Source organism: Pantherophis guttatus, chromosome 3, assembly GCF_059756535.1.
Source record: "Pantherophis guttatus breed Tessera chromosome 3, ASM5975653v1, whole genome shotgun sequence".
In the NCBI taxonomy this organism is placed as follows: domain Eukaryota; kingdom Metazoa; phylum Chordata; class Lepidosauria; order Squamata; family Colubridae; genus Pantherophis; species Pantherophis guttatus.
This window is the reverse complement of record NC_142065.1, coordinates 82,471,013-82,492,350: the sequence shown is the minus strand read 5'-3', so window position 1 is coordinate 82,492,350 and position 21,338 is coordinate 82,471,013. Positions and strand designations below refer to the sequence as shown.

The 21,338-nt window shown below is 38.5% G+C and overlaps 1 protein-coding gene across 2 annotated transcripts in view; it reads right to left on the bottom strand.

The window, feature by feature from the left end:
- BRDT (bromodomain testis associated) overlaps positions 1 to 19,804 on the bottom strand; it is a 34,309-nt gene extending 14,505 nt beyond the window's left edge. Inside the window, exons 1-7 of one of the 2 annotated variants that reach the window (XM_034437224.3) lie at positions 19,520 to 19,804; positions 12,433 to 12,570; positions 11,475 to 11,604; positions 9,848 to 10,005; positions 7,744 to 8,100; positions 5,935 to 6,063; positions 5,277 to 5,465 (exon numbers count right to left, since the gene is read on the bottom strand). In XM_034437224.3, coding sequence (XP_034293115.2) covers positions 5,277 to 5,465; positions 5,935 to 6,063; positions 7,744 to 8,100; positions 9,848 to 10,005; positions 11,475 to 11,604; positions 12,433 to 12,570; positions 19,520 to 19,759 — 1,341 coding nt within the window. In that variant the 5' untranslated portion in view covers positions 19,760 to 19,804. The remainder of the gene's footprint in view (positions 1 to 5,276; positions 5,466 to 5,934; positions 6,064 to 7,743; positions 8,101 to 9,847; positions 10,006 to 11,474; positions 11,605 to 12,432; positions 12,571 to 19,519) is intronic. The other variant, XM_034437222.2, reaches the window with a different exon arrangement.
- Positions 19,805 to 21,338: the final 1,534 nt, after the last annotated feature.

Here is a 21,338-nt window from a genome sequence, read left to right as displayed (position 1 = left end):
CAATTGGTGAAACAGTTTATACTGTACCAAAGATGTTTTTTTTCAAAAGGCAACTGGACTTTGTTAAAAATGTTTTGCTTCTCATCCAATTAATTTCTTCATGAACTGATGAAGTTTCTTGGATGAGAAGCGGAATGTCTTCAAGATAAACGAAGTTCAGTTGCCTTTTGAAAAAGCATCTTTGGGACAACCATGACCTGGATGACTGAAAATCTTCATAGAAATTTATACTGTACTATATAAACTATAAGGGGAACAGAGGTGTATTTAGAATTTGCACTACAAGTGATTACATTGCAGGTAATCTTAATTTCAGGTCTACCCATTCAGTGATGAATCAACGTTCTGACAGAGCTGAATAAGGGATACTTGGGACCAATCCTAGTACAGTGTCTCCATTGTCATGCATTCGCAATTTGGGCACTTGGCAACTGGCTTGCAATTATATTATAGTGTCCCACAGTCATGGGATTGCCATTTATGACTTTTTTTATACTCCTTCCTCTTCTGCTTTCTAGCCTGGTGTGTCAGCCACAGACCAAATTGTTCCACTTAGGAAGGTGAGAGAATGACTACTTGTGAGCAAAAGGCAAAGAGAGAGCACATAAGGCTTCCTTTTTACTATGTTCCTTGTTGTTATGGCTGCCTGCAACTTAGGTTCAAGTGAAGTTGGCAGAGAGCTGCCAAGAGCTTTCCAAGGAACTGGTTGGTTTTAGATAGCAACAAGACTCAAAAATTGTAGTTGTCAGTCAGTCAGTCAGCAAGTTAAGTAAGTAAGTAAGTTTTTCAACTGAGCTTGAACACTATTGCCAAAGGAAGCGTTGAATGGTATTGCCTTTTTAAAGGTTGGCTTGGATAAGGAAAAGACTGAGTAAGCCTTCAGAGATCAAGGTTCCAGCCTTTTGAGTTCACTAGTTATGTCAGGCAATTCGTGTACCTGAAGAAAGCTGTGTATCTGTGTGGTTGATCTTTTAACGAAGCAGTAAAGTAAAGCTGTTCTCAGCCTTTGCTTCTGAATGCAGGAATGCAAATCTGTGTTGCATTCCTCATATCTCAATAAGACCCAAGACTCATAGTGACTTGAGTCTTATTGGTTCTAAAGTAGTGAGAGGAATTGCTGGTGGAGCATTGATAGTAAACCTGGTTAAAAAGGGTTTCAATAGGAAGTAGATAAAAAAAAACTATGGATGAGAATTTTTTCTCCCCTTTGGGTAAAGTTTCTTAAATTTAGACTAGACATTGTGGGGTGGAAAAAACCAGGATTATGACAGACCTCTGCAGTGCTGTTCTTTTGGGATGTGAAAAGGGCCTTAAACTGAATGGATTGGAACTATCTTTTTTTGGATTCTTTGATAAATATACTACGTTTATGTTGAGCCACAAAGCAAGAGTGTTATGGAATTGGGGCACGCAGATGATCTGGCTGTTACCCTATTACAATGGTTGGAATTAATAATTTGGATAAAAGACACCTCTACAGACACTATATGGAATACAAATATAAAGTGGTTGGTTTTTTTTGTTATTTTTTTTTATGAAGATATTTACTATTGATGGGGGCAGATGGTAATGGAAGATACCGAACATAGTGTTGGAATTAGGATGTGATGTTACCCTAATATGGGTGATGGAGTTTACAATCCAGTTGAAAGACATTACAGAAGATATTATATGGATTATAAACCTAAAGTTTTTTTTAAGAGGATTTTATTTACATAAGGGAATATTTCTTAGTGGTGTGGGCAGAAGAATAAAGATATTAAGAATTATTAAGTATGGTAGTCTTGTAGGAAAGTGGGTGGAGACAGGTTAGCTTATTGATTTATTGATTGTTTAGTTTAAGAAAAGGGATATTATGTTTAGATATGAATATATGTAAAAGATTTGAGTTAAGAGATATAACGATGGGGGTGAAGGAAATGGGTAGACTATGAATTGAATAAATGTTAAATTAGAATTTATTATATAGTTTTATAGCGGAAGGCTTTGAAATGTTATATTAATATACATAAAAGATTTGATTTAAGAGATATATGTATGGGGGATTAGAAAAAGGGTAGATTATGAGCAGAAATCGCTAAACTGGGAGATATAATAATATTATTATGCTAAATTAGGAGTTATTATATAATGTTATAATGTTATAATAGAATGTCATTTTGAAATGCATAGTATAAGGGGGATATGATAATAATATTATTAGAAAGAAAGGGTCAGCATATGGGGATGGAGTAAGGGGATGGTAAAGTATTATATAATCTGTTATGAATTTGGGTTTTATTATGAAGAAGTCACAGGGTGAGGGGAGGGTGAGGGGGGGTTAGGGAGGAGGGGGAAAAAAAGGGGGGAAAAATTTGTATTTGAAAAACTTTTTCAATTAAAAAAAAACCAAAAAAAAAAAAACCAGGATTATTCAAAAGAGCCACAGATTTAAAATGGAATGCTAGCAGGGAAGCTTAAAAAGAATCAGGAGGGCTAGTGGGTATTTTCTTCAAATTATTCCTCTTATTTGCTTCTCCAGCCTGCAGTCCAAGAATACTGAGATCCCCTATAGCAGTGATGGCTAACCTTTTTGCTGTTGCGTGCCGGGAGCGGGAGGGGTTGTACGTGTGTGTGCCCACACCCACAATTCAATGTGCCCCACCCCCCGCACATGTGTGCACGACCCCCCCGTGCTTTCCCTGCTTTTGGCACGCAATGGCACGGTGGGCCAGGTAGGGCTGTTTTTCACCCTCCCCAGGCTCCAGAGGCTTTCTTGGAGCCTGGGGAGGGTGAAAACGGCCTTCCCCACCATGCCCCAGAGACCCTCCAGAGGCTGGAAACAGCCCATTTCCCGACTTCCGGTGGGACTGGAAGCCTGAAAATCAACTGGCTGGTGTGCGCATGTGCACTGGAGCTGAGCTAGGGCAACACTTGTGTGCCCACAGATATGGCTCCGTGTGCTACCTGTGGCACACGTGCCATAGGTTTGCCATCACGGCCCTATAGTATGATCTAAACCTTTCATCCCTTCACTTCCCCATCCTAGTTTTTCCCTTACATGGGAATGATCAGTAGTAGTATTTAGGAACTAACACAGTTTCTATGAACAAACAGATGGTGTGGGGTGGAAATATGGCTCTTGTTTAGCTGGAGAGGAACTATTATGAAACATGTATAGGCTTTTTTTAAAAGGGAAAAATATAACATCTTGCTCAAGAAAAATACCCAAAGTGCTATTTGCTGCCAAAGAGAAGAGCAGGTTTCAAAGCAGGCAGAGGTTTGTTCCAGCATTTTCTATCTTAGCACCTTCCTCCTAATTATGTCTCCTTGCCAGCATGAAAGGTTAGCACAGAACATAATTGTTTGCTAATAAATATTTCAGCTGGAATGAGCCCAAGTAAATCATTTTTAAAAACACCTGAATACTCCTTTTGTCTTCCTTCGGTGTGATGGTGTACAAGGTAAGGTTCTGAAAATAGCAAAGAAAATGACCTTGATGGAGATATGAAAGATGCTACCAAAGCAGTGAGGTGTGAAACAAACCTTAAGTCCACAATGATCACCTCTCTAATTCACAGGAGTATAAGAAGGGATTTCCAACTCACTATAAAGGTAAAGGTTCCCATCGCACATACATGCTACTTGTTCCCGACTCTAGGGGGCGGTGCTCATCTCCGTTTCTAAGCCAAAGAGCCAGTGCTGTCTGATGACAATTTTGTCGTCATGTGGCTGGCATGACTAAACACAGAAGGCGCACGCAACGCTGTTACCTTCCCACCAAGATTTTTCCTATTTTTTTACTTGCATTTTTACATGCTTTCGAACTGATAGGTTGGCAGAAGCTGGGGCAAGTAACGGGAGCTTACCCCGTTATGTGGCTTTAGGGATTTGAACTGCCGAACTGCTGACCTTTCTGATTGACAAGCTCAGTATCTTAACCACTGAGCCACCACATCCCCATCCAACTTACTATATCCACTCTCAATAAAAGTAGATTTCAGCCTTCCTATAGGCTGAAATGATTTTCTGCTCTTATATACCTTGTTAGGCTGACAGATAGTTATAATTCATGAGGATTAAGTAAGCAAAGCTGTAGTATAATGAATCAAGCAGTACTAGTTATATCTTGTTGACTTTTTTTAAAAAAACTCATGCTATACATGATTGTGCAATAGACTAGTGATTTCATTGTGTTGTGAAATTACATAAGAAATGCACATTTTTTTTCTCACACAGTGGGAATGCAAATATAGAAATGCCTTGTTTTCTATAATTAGACAATGTTAATGTAACCAAAAATCTGGTTAATTTCTTATTTTCTATTAGCTGTGTTCGGTAAGGAAGTGATTTCAACACAGTTCTTTCTCCCTTCTTAGACATTTTCTCTCCTCTTATACCACAAATGATCCCATCCTTTTTACTAACCACCAATAGGAGCAAAATATAGCCATGTGGAACTGCGGGAAGAATTTATGAATGTATATAATTGTGTTAGAAATATTGGATAGGGAATCATATGTTAATTAAGCCAGGTCTCCATTAAACACTTATTTACTTGGTCTGTTGTGTGGATGTTTGGGTGGTTTGGGGATGGGGAATTGTGGTGGGGGGGAGTGTGTTTGGGGATTGTTATGTGTGTTGGACCTGGTCTTTGGGTGTTAAGTGAATTTCGTTGTATGGGTGTACTGTGTATACACGTACAATGACAATAAAGTTATTATTGTTATTATTATTATTTCAAACTGTAAACACACACAAGCAAACACACAAAACTAAATTAACACAATATAAACTTAATTATAATGATCACAGTTCAAACAAAAAGACTCAGTCCACATCACTTGATTTAATCAACCTCTTCTCCAGGGTCAACACATACACACACTCACACCAGAGGTGTAATCCACTTATCTTCACTACCGGTTCGCAAATGTGAGCGTGCGTGCCTCTTCCACACATGTGCAGAGGGTCAAAAACAAACATGATGATGTCTGGGTGGGTGGGCGGAACCTCCCACCACCGGTGCTACCGGTTCGCCTGAGCCGGTTAGAACCAGCTATGTTTCACCACTGACCCACACCCCTCAAATATCACACACTAGAACCAGCATGCCCATCAAGCCCACACCTATAAAACAATCTCTCTGTGCTCCATTTTCTCTTTAGGCAAATTTCTTTGCTTTTGGGAATAAATAATTCTTTTTTCACAACTGTCTGGATCTCATTTTTGTGTAATCTTGCGCAACCCCGGCTAAAGCTGGAATCCCAAATTTTTCTTCTGATGGAACTACGTACACAGTCACTTACTTGATCTTGGAGTTCTTCAAGGCGTTTCGCTTGTTCTTTTTCAGAGCTTTCATCAGATGAGATGTTAGAGCTGCTATCACTAGATACAGGAGTGGGGCTCCTTGTTGTTGTATGCAGCAGAGGTTTACCAGTAAGTGGTTCATCTGGAATTCTGGCAAACATCATCTCAAAGACATCCTTCACAGAAGAAAGGTAGCTAGATTTAAAAACCTTCTCCATGACTAAGGGTTTCTGCAGTCTAGGACTTTTAACCCAATGTTGCACTAGCAACAAAAAATAAGCAAAATTCAGAGACAGCCTCTGACATACAATAAGGAATGGAGGACATACAGATGTGATTTAAGTAGCTAGAGAGGAGATATGTATGTTTACTAAGTAACTTGCCCTTCATCCACAAGCTGACCATTGCAGCTACTCTTGGCTGCAATGGAGGATATTGTATCATAACCAGTATAGAAGTTCAATTTAATTGACAGTTGTGCAGGTTCATATACAGTAAATGGAATTCAGAGGATAATAACTTATTCTTAATTTCAGGCAGGAACACTTCTCCAGCTATGTACTATGTTGCACAACAGCACTTACTGTAATTTCACTGGGATCTTCCAATGAAATGTATTATTTTTTCCCCTTGTTAATAACTCACCTGCAGTTTTCTTGCCATTGACACTATTTCATGATCTGGAGAATGGTATCTATAGTAATTCATAAACATTAGCCTAATATCAGCAGCAAATTCTTGTGTGTCTTTATATTCACAATTATCCAGTTTGTTCTGTAAAAAATAGAAGAATTCTTTCAGCCAGGTATCTTATAGTAATATCTATGCTCTGAATGAGAACGTTGAGTAAGCAAAATCACACAAAGTGTCAAGTTTTATGGTCACCAGTGTTAACATATACGATTCTGTAGCCTCACATTTACAACATATCTTATGTTCCCAAACATGGAATAATATATTTAATTTTACTTTCCAAGAGACAGTATTTCTCAATATGCTTCCCAATTTGATATCCACACCACTATTGCAGCAACAGCTGGAAACACCTTTGGATTACCTATTCCATATCGTTTTATATCTTGCTTTTCTACTATTTTTTTTTAAAATTCATCTTTGATCAGGCCTTCACTATCATAGGATCCGTACCAAGCCTTTGGTTTCTGCGCCAGTACTGTTCTACCATGTTTTAGTTTATACAAAGACAATGCAATGAATAACTACAATGGCATCACCTCTTACATGACAATATTTTGATTCAAACCAGGTTGAGTCATTCTTTCAGTCTCACAAATTTTATTGGATGCCAGATACTACAGAAAACGACAGATTGGCGCTAATGCAGAAAAGTGATGGCTATCCGACTATTTTTTTTAAAATTTGATTTATATGCTGCCCTTCTCCGGAGACTCAGCGGCTTACAATGCTTTAAGCAATAGCCTTCATACTTTTGTATATTTTATACAAAGTCAGCTTATTGCCCCCACAAACTGGGTCCTCATTTAACCTACCTTAGAAAGGATGGAAGGCTGAGTCAACCTTGAGCCTGGTAAGATTCGAACCTGCAGTAATTGCAGGCAGCTGTGTTAATAACAGGGTGGTTTAGACCACTGTACTACCAAGGCTCTTATATTACCTATTACCTATGACTATTACCTGACACACTGGTTTTAAAATGACATAAGATATAGGTGGTCCTTTACTTATGACAGTATTGGAATCCAGAATTACAGTCGTAAGTTGTGCTGTTTGTGATTGTACCCAAGTTTATGAGTGGTGATTTTTTGCAGTGGTGGTTAAATGAATGCTGAAGTCAAAGTGAATGCGTGGTTGTTAAGCATGCTGGTTTTTGGCAACAAATGTAATCATAGTAATTTGACCAAAGGATACTGCAGACCGCTGTAAGAGCCTTGGTGGCGCAGCAGACTAAAGTGCTGTTAAGTAGCACCAGCTGCCTGCAATTACTGCAAGTTCGAATCTCACCAGGCTCAAGGTTGACTCAGCCTTCCATCCTTTCAAGGTAGGTAAAATGAGGACCCGGATTGTGGGGGCAATAAGCTGACTTTGTATAAAAAAGAACACCACTTAGAGGGGGTCGAAAGCGCTACTACGCAGGTATGTACAAAAGTATGAAGGCTATTGCTTAACGCATTGTAAGCCGCCCTGAGTCTTCGGAGAAGGGTGCCATATAAATTGAACTAATAAATAAATAAATAAATAAATAAATAAATAAATAAATAAATAAATAAATAAATAAATAAATACAGGCTGGCTGGCTGCCAAGCAACCAAAATGCAATCACATGACTGCCGCCGGGGTGTGTGTGTTGCCACTGGAACTTTGAATCTTGATTGTAAATACCTTTTTTGGTTTGACCGGTCTCTAAGCAACTGGTTGTAAGTTGAGGACCACCCGTATAGAGCAATCAATTCCATTTATGATGCCAAACCTACTTACTTTAATAGTTCCAAGATCCATAGGACATTTAATAATATTGAGATATTCTTCAGGATCCAAGGCAGCGGTCTCTATTGGCTTGTAAAATGGCCAAGCATAGGCGGCATGCCGGTTTGACATCAATTCTATAAGAATTTCATTACAGTATTCCAGTGGTTCTATTAGCTCTATATTTTCTGTGGGTTCAGTTGGCTGCCACGAATCTGATAAGGCTTCTTGGGACAGGAATTCTTCTCTAGTGGAGATCTTGGTTATTTTGGGCTCAAGGAGCACTGGAGAAGATTCGGTGCTTGCGGTGATGGTCGCTGTAGTGGTATCAGCTTTCCTTTTTACACCCTTTTCATTACAGGAACATGGCTTATTAAAGAGAGAATTGTACATTTAAAATCTGGTTTACGATCCTTGGAATAAGACAGTCAAAACTTAATTATAATACTCAGGTAGCTTTTTTAAAATCCTCCTCATCCCCCAGATGCTATAAGAAACTTACTAATATTTTAGTTGAAGCCATTCATTATTTTTTGTCAAAATAAAGTAAAAATATAAATATATATTTTCAAATATGTTAGAAAAATTTAAAAAAACACACTTTTTCAAAATGTTCAGATTTATAGACTACTCTTTGGCCTAAACACTGTACTGTACCATCGTTTCAGAGAGTAAGGAGAAAGAGACAAAATGAGTAAATGAATAGATATAACATTTCCACATTGTGTACTATTTTAATATTTACATTTTTACAGTCTGATCCTACTAGACATGTATTTCGTTTACCTCTAAAAGACCTGCTACTTTGAGCACTGAGTTCTTACCTAAAACAGTCTTCCTCAAGGTGATGCCCTCTAGATCAGGCATGTCCAACCCAGTGGTGGGTTCCACTTACCGTATACTTCGGAGTATAAAATGTACCTTTTTCCTCCCTAAAAGGGGGTGAAAATTTAGGTGCGTTTTATACACCGAATGTAGCCCCGCCCACCCACTGGCCCCCACCCTTTGGCCTGTGCCTCACAGCAGTTACCTCCTTGCAGCAAACAGCAAGAAAAAAACAGCTCTTTCAGTTTCAGCGCAGCCTAATTAGCACAAGTTGATTGGATCGGCCTCCCGACTCTCCGCTGATTTGCTCTCAGCTGTTTTGCGCAGGGCTCTGCTGCTTGCTGCAAAGAGGTAAATTGCTGGAGCAGATTTTTTTTTTCTTTGTGCTAATCAAGCTATGCTGAAAACCAAAATGAAAGTAAAGCAGGCTGTTTGCTTTGCTGTAAAATTGCTCAGAGGCAGAGGGAGATTTCTTTTTCTTCTTTTCCTCACCGAAAAAGGTAGGTGCGTCTTATACTCCGGTGCATCTTATACTCCGAAAAATACGGTACCTTCACTACTGGTTCACAACTGTGACCATGCGCACCCAGCACATGCACAGTCTGTCCATGATGACATCCAGGCAGGTGAGCGGAGCCTCCCGCTGCTACCGGTTTGCAGGAACCAGGGCGAACCAGTAGAAACCCACCACTGGTCCAACCCACAGCCTGCAGGCTATATGCGACCCTGGACAGCTAGTAATGTGGCCCCAAAAGATAATAAAATATAAAAAAAAAATAAAAGCTTTTTATTTATATACATTAACTATATTATATATTTTATACACAGGCTAAAATAATTTTTCTTTCCTTAATTTTTCGTCGGGCCGTGAAAACACATCTATTTCATCTAGCCGGGCTGGCTTGACCCCATCCTTGCGGTTTCAAATTTATAATTGGTTTTAACTGGGTTATTTTAAATTGATGGCCAAAATTATTTAATGTTTTTTAAATTGCTTTTAAATTTTAGATGTTGTGTTTTTACCGTGGCTGTTCACCGCCCTGAGTCCTGTTGGAGAAGGGCGGTATACAAATTAAATAAATAAAATAATGATAATAATGAGGCCCAAGCAAGCCAAACGTTGGGATAACCGTGCTCTAAATCAACTTGAGACCAGTTCTTATCAGGCAATTCTATACTGTGACCATTTCTACTCTCCATTTCCTAAACAAGAGGTTGAAGTCAACATGCAATCAACCTCACAGCTTCTAACTGCTGAAATATAAAGAACTATATATCTTTTTCGTCTTACTTTGATAACCGCTTCAGATGTTGGTGTGACACTCAAAGAAGGAGAAGGCTCTGCAGTGTGCAGTTGTAGGGTTGCTATTTTCATTTGGAACTGCTTGATTTTTCTGGATTTTTTGGTCTGCTGAATTATTGATTTTTTTGCATCAGATTGCTCAGCAGCTAAGAAAACAAAGTGATAGTGTATTAGTGATGGGCTCCAGGTAGCATTCCCACATAAAGAAGCTAGACTCTCCATTGTGATTCTTTCCCCACTTTCATAGCACACAAGACTACACCATCTTATACAATTACTAAGATTTAAACTATAGCATTCAGATATAACCACGGCAATCTGCCTTACTTCAGCATAAAGCAAGAAAATACCCGAGTGCTATAGACTCCAATAGGTATATAACTGTGGGTATTTAATATTTATATGACCAAAACAAGAAACACCATTTGGGTTGTTGGTTCCTTAATGATGATGCTTCTACCAACAGTATATTACCGTAGTATTTAAAGAATGGCACATTAATAGAAGATAACTATCATGGCTAATTTGAATGCAGATGATTATCTAATAAGTACCAAAGATGTAAGCTATATGTTACAAAATATTAGCAACTAGGACATGATGTACAGCTTTACTATGCATGATGTAAGGAAATGGAAGAAACCCATGAGAAAGAATTACTGGAATTAACTAGCAATTGAAGCTCTAATTCCAAAAAACCTTTGGAACAATAAATAAGTCAGACTTTGGATAAAAATCTGGTCTCCCTTTAAGAGCTTAGTGTGTAACGAAGAAGAGAGAAAGAAAATTCAGTTTGACAGAAAGAGAAGAAGAAAGTACTGGTAGTAACCATAGAGTATGTGAAAAGTATAGTGTGTTTGATTATTACTGTACAGAATTATGCTCAAGAGATGGAACCAATCCACTCTTTTATCTTAATCCTGTTTAATAACAAAATAATTTAGAGACATTCTTATGAACCACACCATTGTATTTTCAGCAGTAAATATACAGGGCAGTGGTAGAATTCCATTTTTTTTACTATCAGTTCTGTGGGCGTGGCTTGGTGGGTGTGGCTTGGTGGGCGTGGCAGGGGAAGGATACTGCAAAATCTCCATTCCCACCCCACTCCAGAAGAAGGATACTGCAAAATCCCCATTTCCTCCCTACTCCTGGGGGAAGGATATTGCAAAATCTCCATTCCCACCCCACTCTGGGGCCAGCCAGAGGTGGTATTTGCCGGTTCTCTAAACTACTCAAAATTTCTACTACCGGTTCGTCAGAACCTGCTGAATTTCAGCCCAATACAGGGACAATGTTTAATTTTTATTTATAATCAGGTGGTTTAAAAGTACGATACATTTCACTGCCCTTCCCTCCATAGATATATAGTTACCAACCTCATTTTCCTGGGCTTTTCTAAAGTTTCAACTTAAAAAGTGCAGTATTCTTTATCCTTCAATAATTCAGCAAAAATTACTAAAACCAAATACCAAACTGTCTACAGGCACCATATACTCCCCCCTCCCCCAGCATCTGCATTTATAAAGGCTTCTGCCCAGTTATTAAGATTTTAGAAAAACGCTTTAGCAAGCAATATAATCTGTTTAGAAATATCAAATCAAGCATTTCTTACTGTCTGTATTTCCTTCCCCTTTTTTCCCTTTATTGGTGACCACTATTTTCTCATCTGGGGGCATCTGGGCAATCTTCTGCAGAAATACTTTTTCGAGTTCTTGGGCCATGAAAACAATGTCATCACCAGGCTGCAAGATAAATGTTGGAGCCTATTACTGTCCAAGGTAAAATTGCTCATAAAGCTGCTAGATCTCACCACTATACTACTCAGGGTATAGAAACCCTCAATTCTCTGAATGTATAAGAAAATATTCTTTATACTAAAATTTTTTAGAAGTCACTCGGGACTATAGGTTTTCTTTTAGATGGAGATTTTATTTACACATTTGAACTTAAGAATCTTTGACACCAGTCTAACTTTGCATTGGAACAGTAAAATCATCCCCATCTATATATAGTCGACAGAAATTGGTGGACAGAAGTAAAAGAGACAGTTTGAGACAAATCATTAGGCAACCTCATGTAGCTTCTGCAAATGTATTCTTGGTGAACGGGTATGATTAAACAGACTGCTAGAAAAATAAAACAAGAAATAAAGAATAAATAAAAGAAATAAAATAGTTAATAGTCAAGTGGAAAACTAACTAGGAAAAAGGAAAGGGCCTCTTTATAGCTTCTATTTTCACCAATTCATTATGGAACAAGTGGTGTTGAAGAAGCCCAAATGCAGGTAGTCCTCATTTAGCAACTGCAATTGGGATTGGCAGTTCATTTGTTAAATGAAGCAGTCACTAAGTGAAACTGGGACTGTGCTTATAATCTTACTTCAGCTTTCCTTTGCTTTACAGATGTACAAAGGCTGTAAATATGAGGATTGGTCGCAAAGTTACTTTTTCATCATCATCGTAACTGAGAACAGTTAACAAAGCAGTCACTAAATAAGGACTAACTGTAGCCCAACCAAACATTTGTCTCAAATATTTATATTTATAGATACGGTCATCCATTGTAGATACCTTATTATATAAATAGCAGTTTGCAAACATTGTCTTGAAGTTTTCAATACATTCTGCAGCACATGTGTAGTATTGATGTTCCAGACGTTTCTGAATTGTGGTCAAGTCCATGGGCTCCTTTACAATATTATAATAATCCTGTATGTTTTAAAAAGAAATAAGAGGCAGAGGAAAAACAACAACATATGAGGATTGTAGATTTAAAGAGCATAGTTTGTAACTCTAAAACATACATACGTGACATGAATATGGAGAGATTGAGAAGGCTTTCTCATGTGAACAATGTCATTGCCTACAATAATATCTTTAACATAAAACAATAAATCAGCCACAGTCCTACTGAAACCTAAATCATTAGTAAATACATGGAATAAGAAACATTACATTTATAAAAGGAAAATTCAAGTAACCGCCCTCAAAACAAGCTAATGGCAAACAGTCATATAGGGGCTAAGAGAACAGCAACTTACCAATATCCGGTAAGATAAAAGTAATATTTGAACCAGAGAATTTCACTTGTCTCTTTTCCCATTTTTATTTTTTTTTTATTTTTAAAGTCTTTTTTACATTTCAAATAGTTGTTACATGATCAGTCATAAGTCGAAGATTATCTGTACTTGAATTCCATCAAAGAGTAATTTCACAATAAGCAGCACTGTGTGCACAAAAGATTCTCAAACTGTAACCATGGCCTGCTCATACGTCATTTGTGGTCAAACAGCAAAGGAGCAGTGTCATTATGTTAAAACATCATTTTAATGATGTTTAAGTGTATCCTGAATTTTGGGAAATTATAGATTTCTAGGGATTATTAGGGTAGAACAGGGTGTCAAACTCAATTTCATTGAAGGCCACATCAGGGATGTGTTTGACCTCGGAGAGCCGGGGTGGTGGTGGCCAGAGTTGGGCATGGTCATGGTGGGCATTTGACACAGGCTCAAGATGCCCCTTTTCCCCTTTCTTTCCACAGTTCTTTACTATAACCATTTTCCTATCACTTCTACCAGATATGACTGGCAAACATTTATTACTTATTCTTCATATTCCACTAAACTTTTTATTTCTAAATTTATACTCCATTGTTTAATAGTAAATTGCTTATCCAGGCAGAAAAGCTATTTATACTACTGTATTTTTATTATTCAACTAATAATAAAAATACAATAGCATAAATAACAATAATAATACAAGATCTAACAGCAGAGGTAAATTTCCAGGATAATAAATAGAAATGGCTGTCAATTATAGATACAGAATAGAATACAGAATATAGAATACAGAATAGATTGTTGATTGTAGATTAAATGGACCTACAGTATGTAAAATCTGCATTAAACTGTAGTATTAACATAGGGATGTTGCTTGTTTTCTATCCAGATCAGACGCTTACTTGAGGCTACATAATTGTAAACCAGTCTAAGCCGGTCCTCCTGCAGCACTCTGCTGGCCGAAAATGGGCTGTGCGGAGGCCCCGGGCGGCCTGTTTTCGGCCTCCGTGGCCTCCTGCAGCACTCTGCCAGCTGAAAACCGGCCGGTCCTTTGATATTTCCAGACTGGCCCCATGGGCCAGATCTAAGCATCCCGGGAACTGGATGAGGCCCTCGGGCCTTGAGTTTGACACCCCTGCTGTAGAAGGTAGATAGCAAGTAGAAAAGTAATTTTAAAAAAGCCCATTTCCTATTGTTCTTTTAAGTCTTTTTAAAGGCCCATAGACAAAAGTCTGCCATAGTGGACAAGTCAAGGTTGATGGTGTAATAGTTTTACACGCAGAAAAAAAAATCATTTTAAGTGTCTGTCTGAGAAATGCAAACAGGCAGAACAGGCCCAGTGGTAACTTCCAACCCTAACTTGTTATATTAAGCTCAAATGACAGTTTCTCTAGAGGTCCAACACCAGATATGCAAGGTGGCAGTCACTTTGAAAGCACTTTTTGGATAAACTGACAAGTTGAGTTTGTCAAATCAAAAATGGACATGTGTCTGAGGGATTTAGCCTTTACTGGGAAAATCCCCCCAAAGCCCTAGAAAGATTTGTAAAGGCCCAATGGTCCAGATGTATTATGGCACAACTAAGAAGAGATAAGAGATGAAGGCCTGAATATAGATGAACTTCAGAACCAGCCAGTGGTGAGATTCAAGTAATTTAACAACTGGTGCCCTCATGATTTCTTCCAACAACCAGTTTGCCAAACTGCTCAGAAAGTTAACAACCGGTTCTCCTGAAGTGGTGCGAACTGGCTGAATTCCACCACTGGAACCAGTTATTAGTAGCAGGGGTGATCTATCTGTATAGATGAACCAAGGGGCTGCCACATTATATAGGGCAACACATTTTAAGAAAATAAAAATAAAAATTACATGTATGGACCGAGGAGTACTAATTACATGACTCGCCTAGGGTGCTGATTTATGGTAACTGGTCTAAGCCATTGCTAATTGCCATGCAGCATAATGCCCGTAAAGAAGAATGAGCAGCTTTATCTGATGATTGGAAGGAACATTTTATTAAGAGGTCTTTCTTCAGATCATTTTTGGATCCACCTGTGATTGCTAGGCATACATGTCCTATTTGGATGGCCCTATTGTTAGCCGCCAACAGCCTATTTGAATGACCCACCACAAGAGCCTAATGGATCTCACTGCTTTCAAAAAGCGCTTAGAGAAATCACCAGCTCTCTTGGCAGAAAACTATTCGGTGCTTGATGAACCAGCAACAGGAGTTGAACCAAGTACTGAACATTGTTGCCCTAAGGGGCAGGGGTGAAATCTAAAATTTGTTACTACCGGTTCTATGGGCATGGCTTGGTGGTGGTGGGGGTAATGTGACTGGGTGGGCGTGGCCAACTTTTTTTTTTTTTTTACTTTTAAAAGCATTTTTTCTACCACCTCTTCGGCCGAAGAGGTTGTAGAAAAAATGCTTTTAAAAGTTTAAAAAACAGCCTCTGATGATCGCACGGCTCAGCTGGGCATGGTGGGGGGGCGCAGGGATTTTTGCTACCGGTTCTCTTAACCACCCGCCGCCATCGCTACCGGATTGGACGATCCGGTCTGAACTGGGAGCATTTCACCCCTGCCGAGGGGCCTCTTTCTAGGGAAAGATCTCAAATTTTGCCTCAGTTTACTGAAGCCTTCCAGGAAATAATAAAACACCAAAAACGACGCCCAAAGCACTGGTGGAGAAAGACAAGGAACCAATTTTAGTGAGCATGGTAGGTATCCCAGTTTGGAATTATGGTGTGGCAATAAGGAGGCAAACTGTGTCTACTTCTCCTCTATTGTGTTGGAGAGCTGTCTTCCAATAGCATTGTTTAGCATTAGCAAGTCATTATTGGGAAGGAGAAAGATTTGAGATCTCTTACCCAACCCCTGTGATGATAGCAAAAGCAAATAAAATAAAAGAAACTACAATGAAACCTATGTTGCTTGGCTCTCTGTGACCAATTTGCACAGCATTTTGCTGACAAAATTACTCAGATTCATGATAGCCCCCTTAATCTCAGCACATAGACAGGCTCAACCATAGTTTCAACTCGGAAACTGAGAATCCTAGACCAAGCTAAATCCCCAAAACAAGACAAAAAACTCAAACCCCAAGAAAATTCCGGGAAGTTTGACACTCAGATATGCCAGCCACATAGAGATAAACCACATTTACACGGTATTCAAAAGAGACAATTAAAAAAGCTAAGGAGAAAACAAAACAAAAAAATCAGGACACATCCCATCCAGCAGCCTACAACCAGTTGAACAGGGATTAATATCAGACTAACAACCAAGCAGAAAACAATGTCCTAATCAAGAAACTACCAAGGAGACAAACAGTCAAACAGATAATCAAACAGAAAACAATACTCTAATCCAACGGTCACCAACTGGTGGTCCGTGGACCACTGGTGGTCCGCAAGAAAATTTTAGTGGTCCACAGAAAAATTATTTGCATTTTTTATATTGCACTAAATCAGGGGTCCTCAAACTACAGCCCCTGGGCCGGATACATGCAATGAATGTTTGTGTTGCTGCAGAGAGTTTCCCACTTCAGGGTCTTTTTGTGTGGGGCAGAGGAGGGCAGAAATTCCAACTTGGGGTCTGCTTCAGCTCCTAGTGCGGGGCTTTGGGCGAAGGCTGGAGGGAAGCGCCACTGGTTGCGAAGAGCCAGAGGACCTTGTTCTGACTGACCATCTCAGCCCATTGAGCCTCCAGGCACCAGTACCTGGCCTTGCACTCCTGCAGGTCTTCCCTCTGCTTGAAAAGCCTATGATCATAGTCCTCAGTGAGGTGCTTCTGCTGACCCTCCTTCCCGGTCAGATCCAATTTGAACTGAGCTGTTTTGCCAACTGTTTCTCGTGGTAGCTGCTTAGCTCCAACAACTGCTTCCTGTTGAGGCCCTAAGGAACCCGGGCAGGCAGGCGAGGAGTGGCTGGGAGAGGAGTAGTAAATAGAGGCTGGTGAGGCATCCCTCGACATGAGTGACATCGAGTTGGCCATGCCCACCCAGTCACATGACCACCTAGCCATGCCCACCCAGCCGGTCATTAGGCAGATCATATTAGTGGTCCGTGGGATTTAAAATTATGGATTTAGTGGTCCCTGAGGTCCAAAAGGTTGGTGACCCCTGCTCTAATCAAAAGACTACCAAGGAGAAAACCATACCCCCACCAATATTGCAGGGCAAACTATAAACAGAGAGCAAATCCCACACCCACTAGCACTGGTATTACCTAATTGGCTATACCTGCAAGCAAACAACCAAGCTCAGAGAGTACCAAGAACTCCACAGTTCAATGCTGAGCTACAGATATTGTCTTCTATTTGTACTGAAGGGACATAGTAATAGGAACATAGTAATAAGAATTAGTCTAACCTTTGCTACTTTGCTTCAGTTCATGTTTTATAGGTGGCATTTAACACCAGCGAGATTGGCTAAAATGTACGCAAATATGAAACCGGACTGCTGGAAATGTAAATATAAGGACGGAACATTTTATCACATATGGTGGCAATGCCCCAAAGCAAAGAAATATTGGGAACAGATAAGGAGATGGCTACAAGAGATAACAGGAGAACAAATTGAATTTAAACCTGAATTACTTTTATTAGGAATAATTAATCAAAAGATAAAGAAGCAACTCCAACATATCATTTTACATATAGTAACAGCAGCATGAATTGTTTATGCCCAATATTGGAAACTTGAAAATATACCAGGGAATGAGAGGATTATTCATAAAATATTAGAATGTGTCGAGATGTATAAGCTCACATTAGAAATAAAAGGCAAGGAAGAAACAGAATTTTACGAGGTTTGGGATAAGTGGTATAAGTGGTTAGAACAGAGAAACAAAAATGTACAGAAATAAATGTAGATAACTGTAAGAGATGCATGACACAGTACTGTTAAAAAATGCTTATTGTTATGTAAATTGGAAAAATGGAAAATAAAAATTAAAAAAAAAAGAATTAGTCTAACTCCTGCTATCTCGCTTCTGTTCCTTGCTTCAGCGCTGACGCTAAGCACATCCTTGGAGAATAGATAAGAAGGACAGAACAAAGAGCTACTCAGGAACATCTTGCTCAATAAATAACAAGGGCAGAACAAGGAGCTGCCCAGGGTTGAGTCCAAATAGATAAAGAGAGCATGAACATACAAGGCTACAAGGGATGCTCTATAGATAAGAAAGGCATGGACAGGGCATAGACAAAGAATGCTGTATAGGTAAGAAGGGCATGAGCAAGGCATTGCCCAGGGTTGGATAACTAACTTTTGTCTCTGATTGGCTATATGAATGTATAAGATGTTCACCACACTCTTCCCAGGTGTGGCCTTTCCTTGCATGCTTGCTGCTTGTATGCTGTGGAACCGTCCACCCAGCTATTTTCTTTGGCCAAAATAAAAGCTGTTACTTTTTCCAAGCCTCTGCTTAAATCTCTTTTTGGCACTTGATGACTTGAGTACATTACCTTTGTATACATTCCTACCTTTTCATACAAAATGAATGAACTTTTTAAAAGGAGATTTAGGTCATGTACAATAGACTTAAATTTGATTGGATTGAAGATAGTCAAAGAATAAAAAAAATGACCCCTGGTTGAACGCCACATACTTGTAGTGGGGTTTTGTTTGTTTTGCTTCTCATATCCACGATAATTTTATATTAGAATTCTATTAGTAACAAAGTTTTAAAAGTGGTACTGTTTTATGACACATTGTAAAATTATATTAGAAATAGGTCTAAGTTTTTATACTTGAAAGAGGGACCTGTAGCTCTGCAGATGATGCTGAATTATAATTCCCAGCATCCTTCACTATTGGCTATACTCTACTGCTGAGTGCCATAGTTCAGAAATATCTGGAAAAAGACAGATTTCCATCTCTGCCTTATGTAATTGTATAGCAATTATTTCAATATGACACCCATGCTTCAATATTCAGTAGAGTTAAATGCTGTAGTACTAAGCAGGTTATGTCTTGAGATAGAATGTGGTATCTACCTCAACCATTACAATGTTGGGGGAAAAGCTGCTAAGGATATAAGATAACACATGGCCTGTTCTGCATTGCATCTCTTTAGCAAATGATTGCCCTTGACTGGTAAGGAAATCTTTGTCATTCAGATTGGAGTAAAGTAAACTTTCTGTTTGATGAAGTCCTATACTGGAAGATGGTGGAAGATTCTATTCAAATTGGCTTGGCCATGTGCAGAATATACAGCAATATATACTGCTCAAAAAAATAAAGGGAACACAAAACTACTGTATGTAATGAACGAAGTATTTAATAAGGCTATTTCATTCATTCAGATCTCAGATGTCTTCTGCTTGTGTTCCCTTTATTTTTTTGAGCAGTGTATATTTACTAATTTATATAGTTATAACACTACTTCCTGCTGTTGCTACAAGTCTTAACCTTGTTTTTATCTGTCATTATTTTTAAAAGAAGCATTATATTAGCTTTCATTTTTGCTTGGAGTAAGATAATTTGCCATAGATGAGACCAGTGTGCTTATATTACCAACATTTCTTAACAATTAACTTTACATGAAACTACATTGTTTTTCTCTACACAGACACAAATTATTGGAAATTCTTACTGGAAGTTTTAGACCTTCAGCATCTACAGGTTGATGAAATGGCCAAGAAAAGTTGTGCCTCCACATCGCTTTCATGACCGCTCTCTGTAAATATTGAAGCTGATTGGTTAAGCAACCTGTTCCTTCAGTATTGATGTAATTTGGAGGAGGAGGATTGACAATTGTCACATGCTGCGGATTTAAAGCAGCCATCTTTATTCCTGATGACTTTCTGGTGTCAAATAGGTCTGCTTCCTCCATCTCCTTCAGACAATCTGTAAAGAAAAAGATTTTCAAAAGACCAGTTGATTCATTGTTCTCTATCTCACTGATTTATTGGTTAGGCCACATAACAAGGATATATATAACATTTATCTATGACCCATTGTTGTCTCTGTCAAACATATTGGTTCAGAGAACACAGTAAATCCTAATATGTTTCAATTTTTACCTAGTATATAGAGTGAATGTAATGGTAGTTTTAAATAAGAGCTTATAGTTCAGCATAATGTTTGTATGAAGCCATTTGGCTTATTCAACAGACAATAGGATATAATGGGATACGCAGGTTTAGCCATTGATATTGAAATGCCACTAAAACCTTCTTACCAGACAGACTTAAACTGAAGCTATATTACTGAGGATGCAAATATTTTAGGAACTCTTCAATATCATTTTGAAAAAACTCTTTAGCCTTAAGGAAGCCAAAAAAACAACAACACACTGACAGACCTCTGTATTATATCTTTGCATAAAATGTGCTTAGAATATTATTGTAGCAGATGACCAGATTGATCCTTAGGGAGGGGTCAAATGCATCATCAGTCATGAGTCCCGTCATGCCCACAAGACATCTAAGTCTCTTTGTATTCCACTTTGAATCCCTTCTACCCTTAACTACTGTCCATTTCCATTGACCATTAGTAGTTCAGATTCTTGTACAGAGTTTAAGCTTGCAATAAATCTTTATGCTTATTTGAACTGCCTGAATCTCCTGATTTCCCCAGGACTTGACATTTCTTAATGGATGAATAATCTCTTAAACAAAGAGCAAGCATCTTGCTGGATATGCAAGAACTCCAGCATATGAAGGCTTCTGAGCAGCTAAAGAAAATTTACCTACTGGACAGGAAATAATTTGGATGGATCTAAATTACTTTTATTTTAATACTTCAGGGGTTATACCATGAGCTATTTTCCATGGTGTGGAATACATAGTTTATGTAGGCATCCTTGCTAATTTGAAATAGATTTGTCATTCTTCTGAGTCTCCCAACTGTCCTCTCAACTGCCATAGAATTTTCTATGCTAGGAAGACTGATCAAACTATGTATCTGCTCTACCTGGAGAGAGCTCTCTGCCATCCAGCTAAAATTCATTATACCATCCGTATTGCAAAAGATATTCTTTATTACTTCCTGAGCTTTTGGTTAAGATTAAGTTGCAGATATTCTTCTAAAAATGTTTTGATATTCAGTTCTTTGTTTTAAAGAGTTCCAAAAGAATATCTTCATATTGGGAAAAATGGGCAATGAAGTGGCAGCTATAGTTTGATATAGACAAATATGTGATACACAGGTGGCAAAATAATTCAGAATTTCCACCTACATATAAATAGGCACTGATCTTGCAGCAACTAATTAAGAAATGGTCCTTGGAGTTGTACGAAGTACAGCTCAGTAAAAATATCATTGAGATAGCAATGTATATAAATGTAATCAATAAATTTTTTTTTGCAAATTATAGGGATAAGTTAGATGCTGTATTTGGGGAACTTTAAGAAAGCAATCAAAAGCACTATTACCAATATTATAATTGTCTTTATATAACTCTATGATTC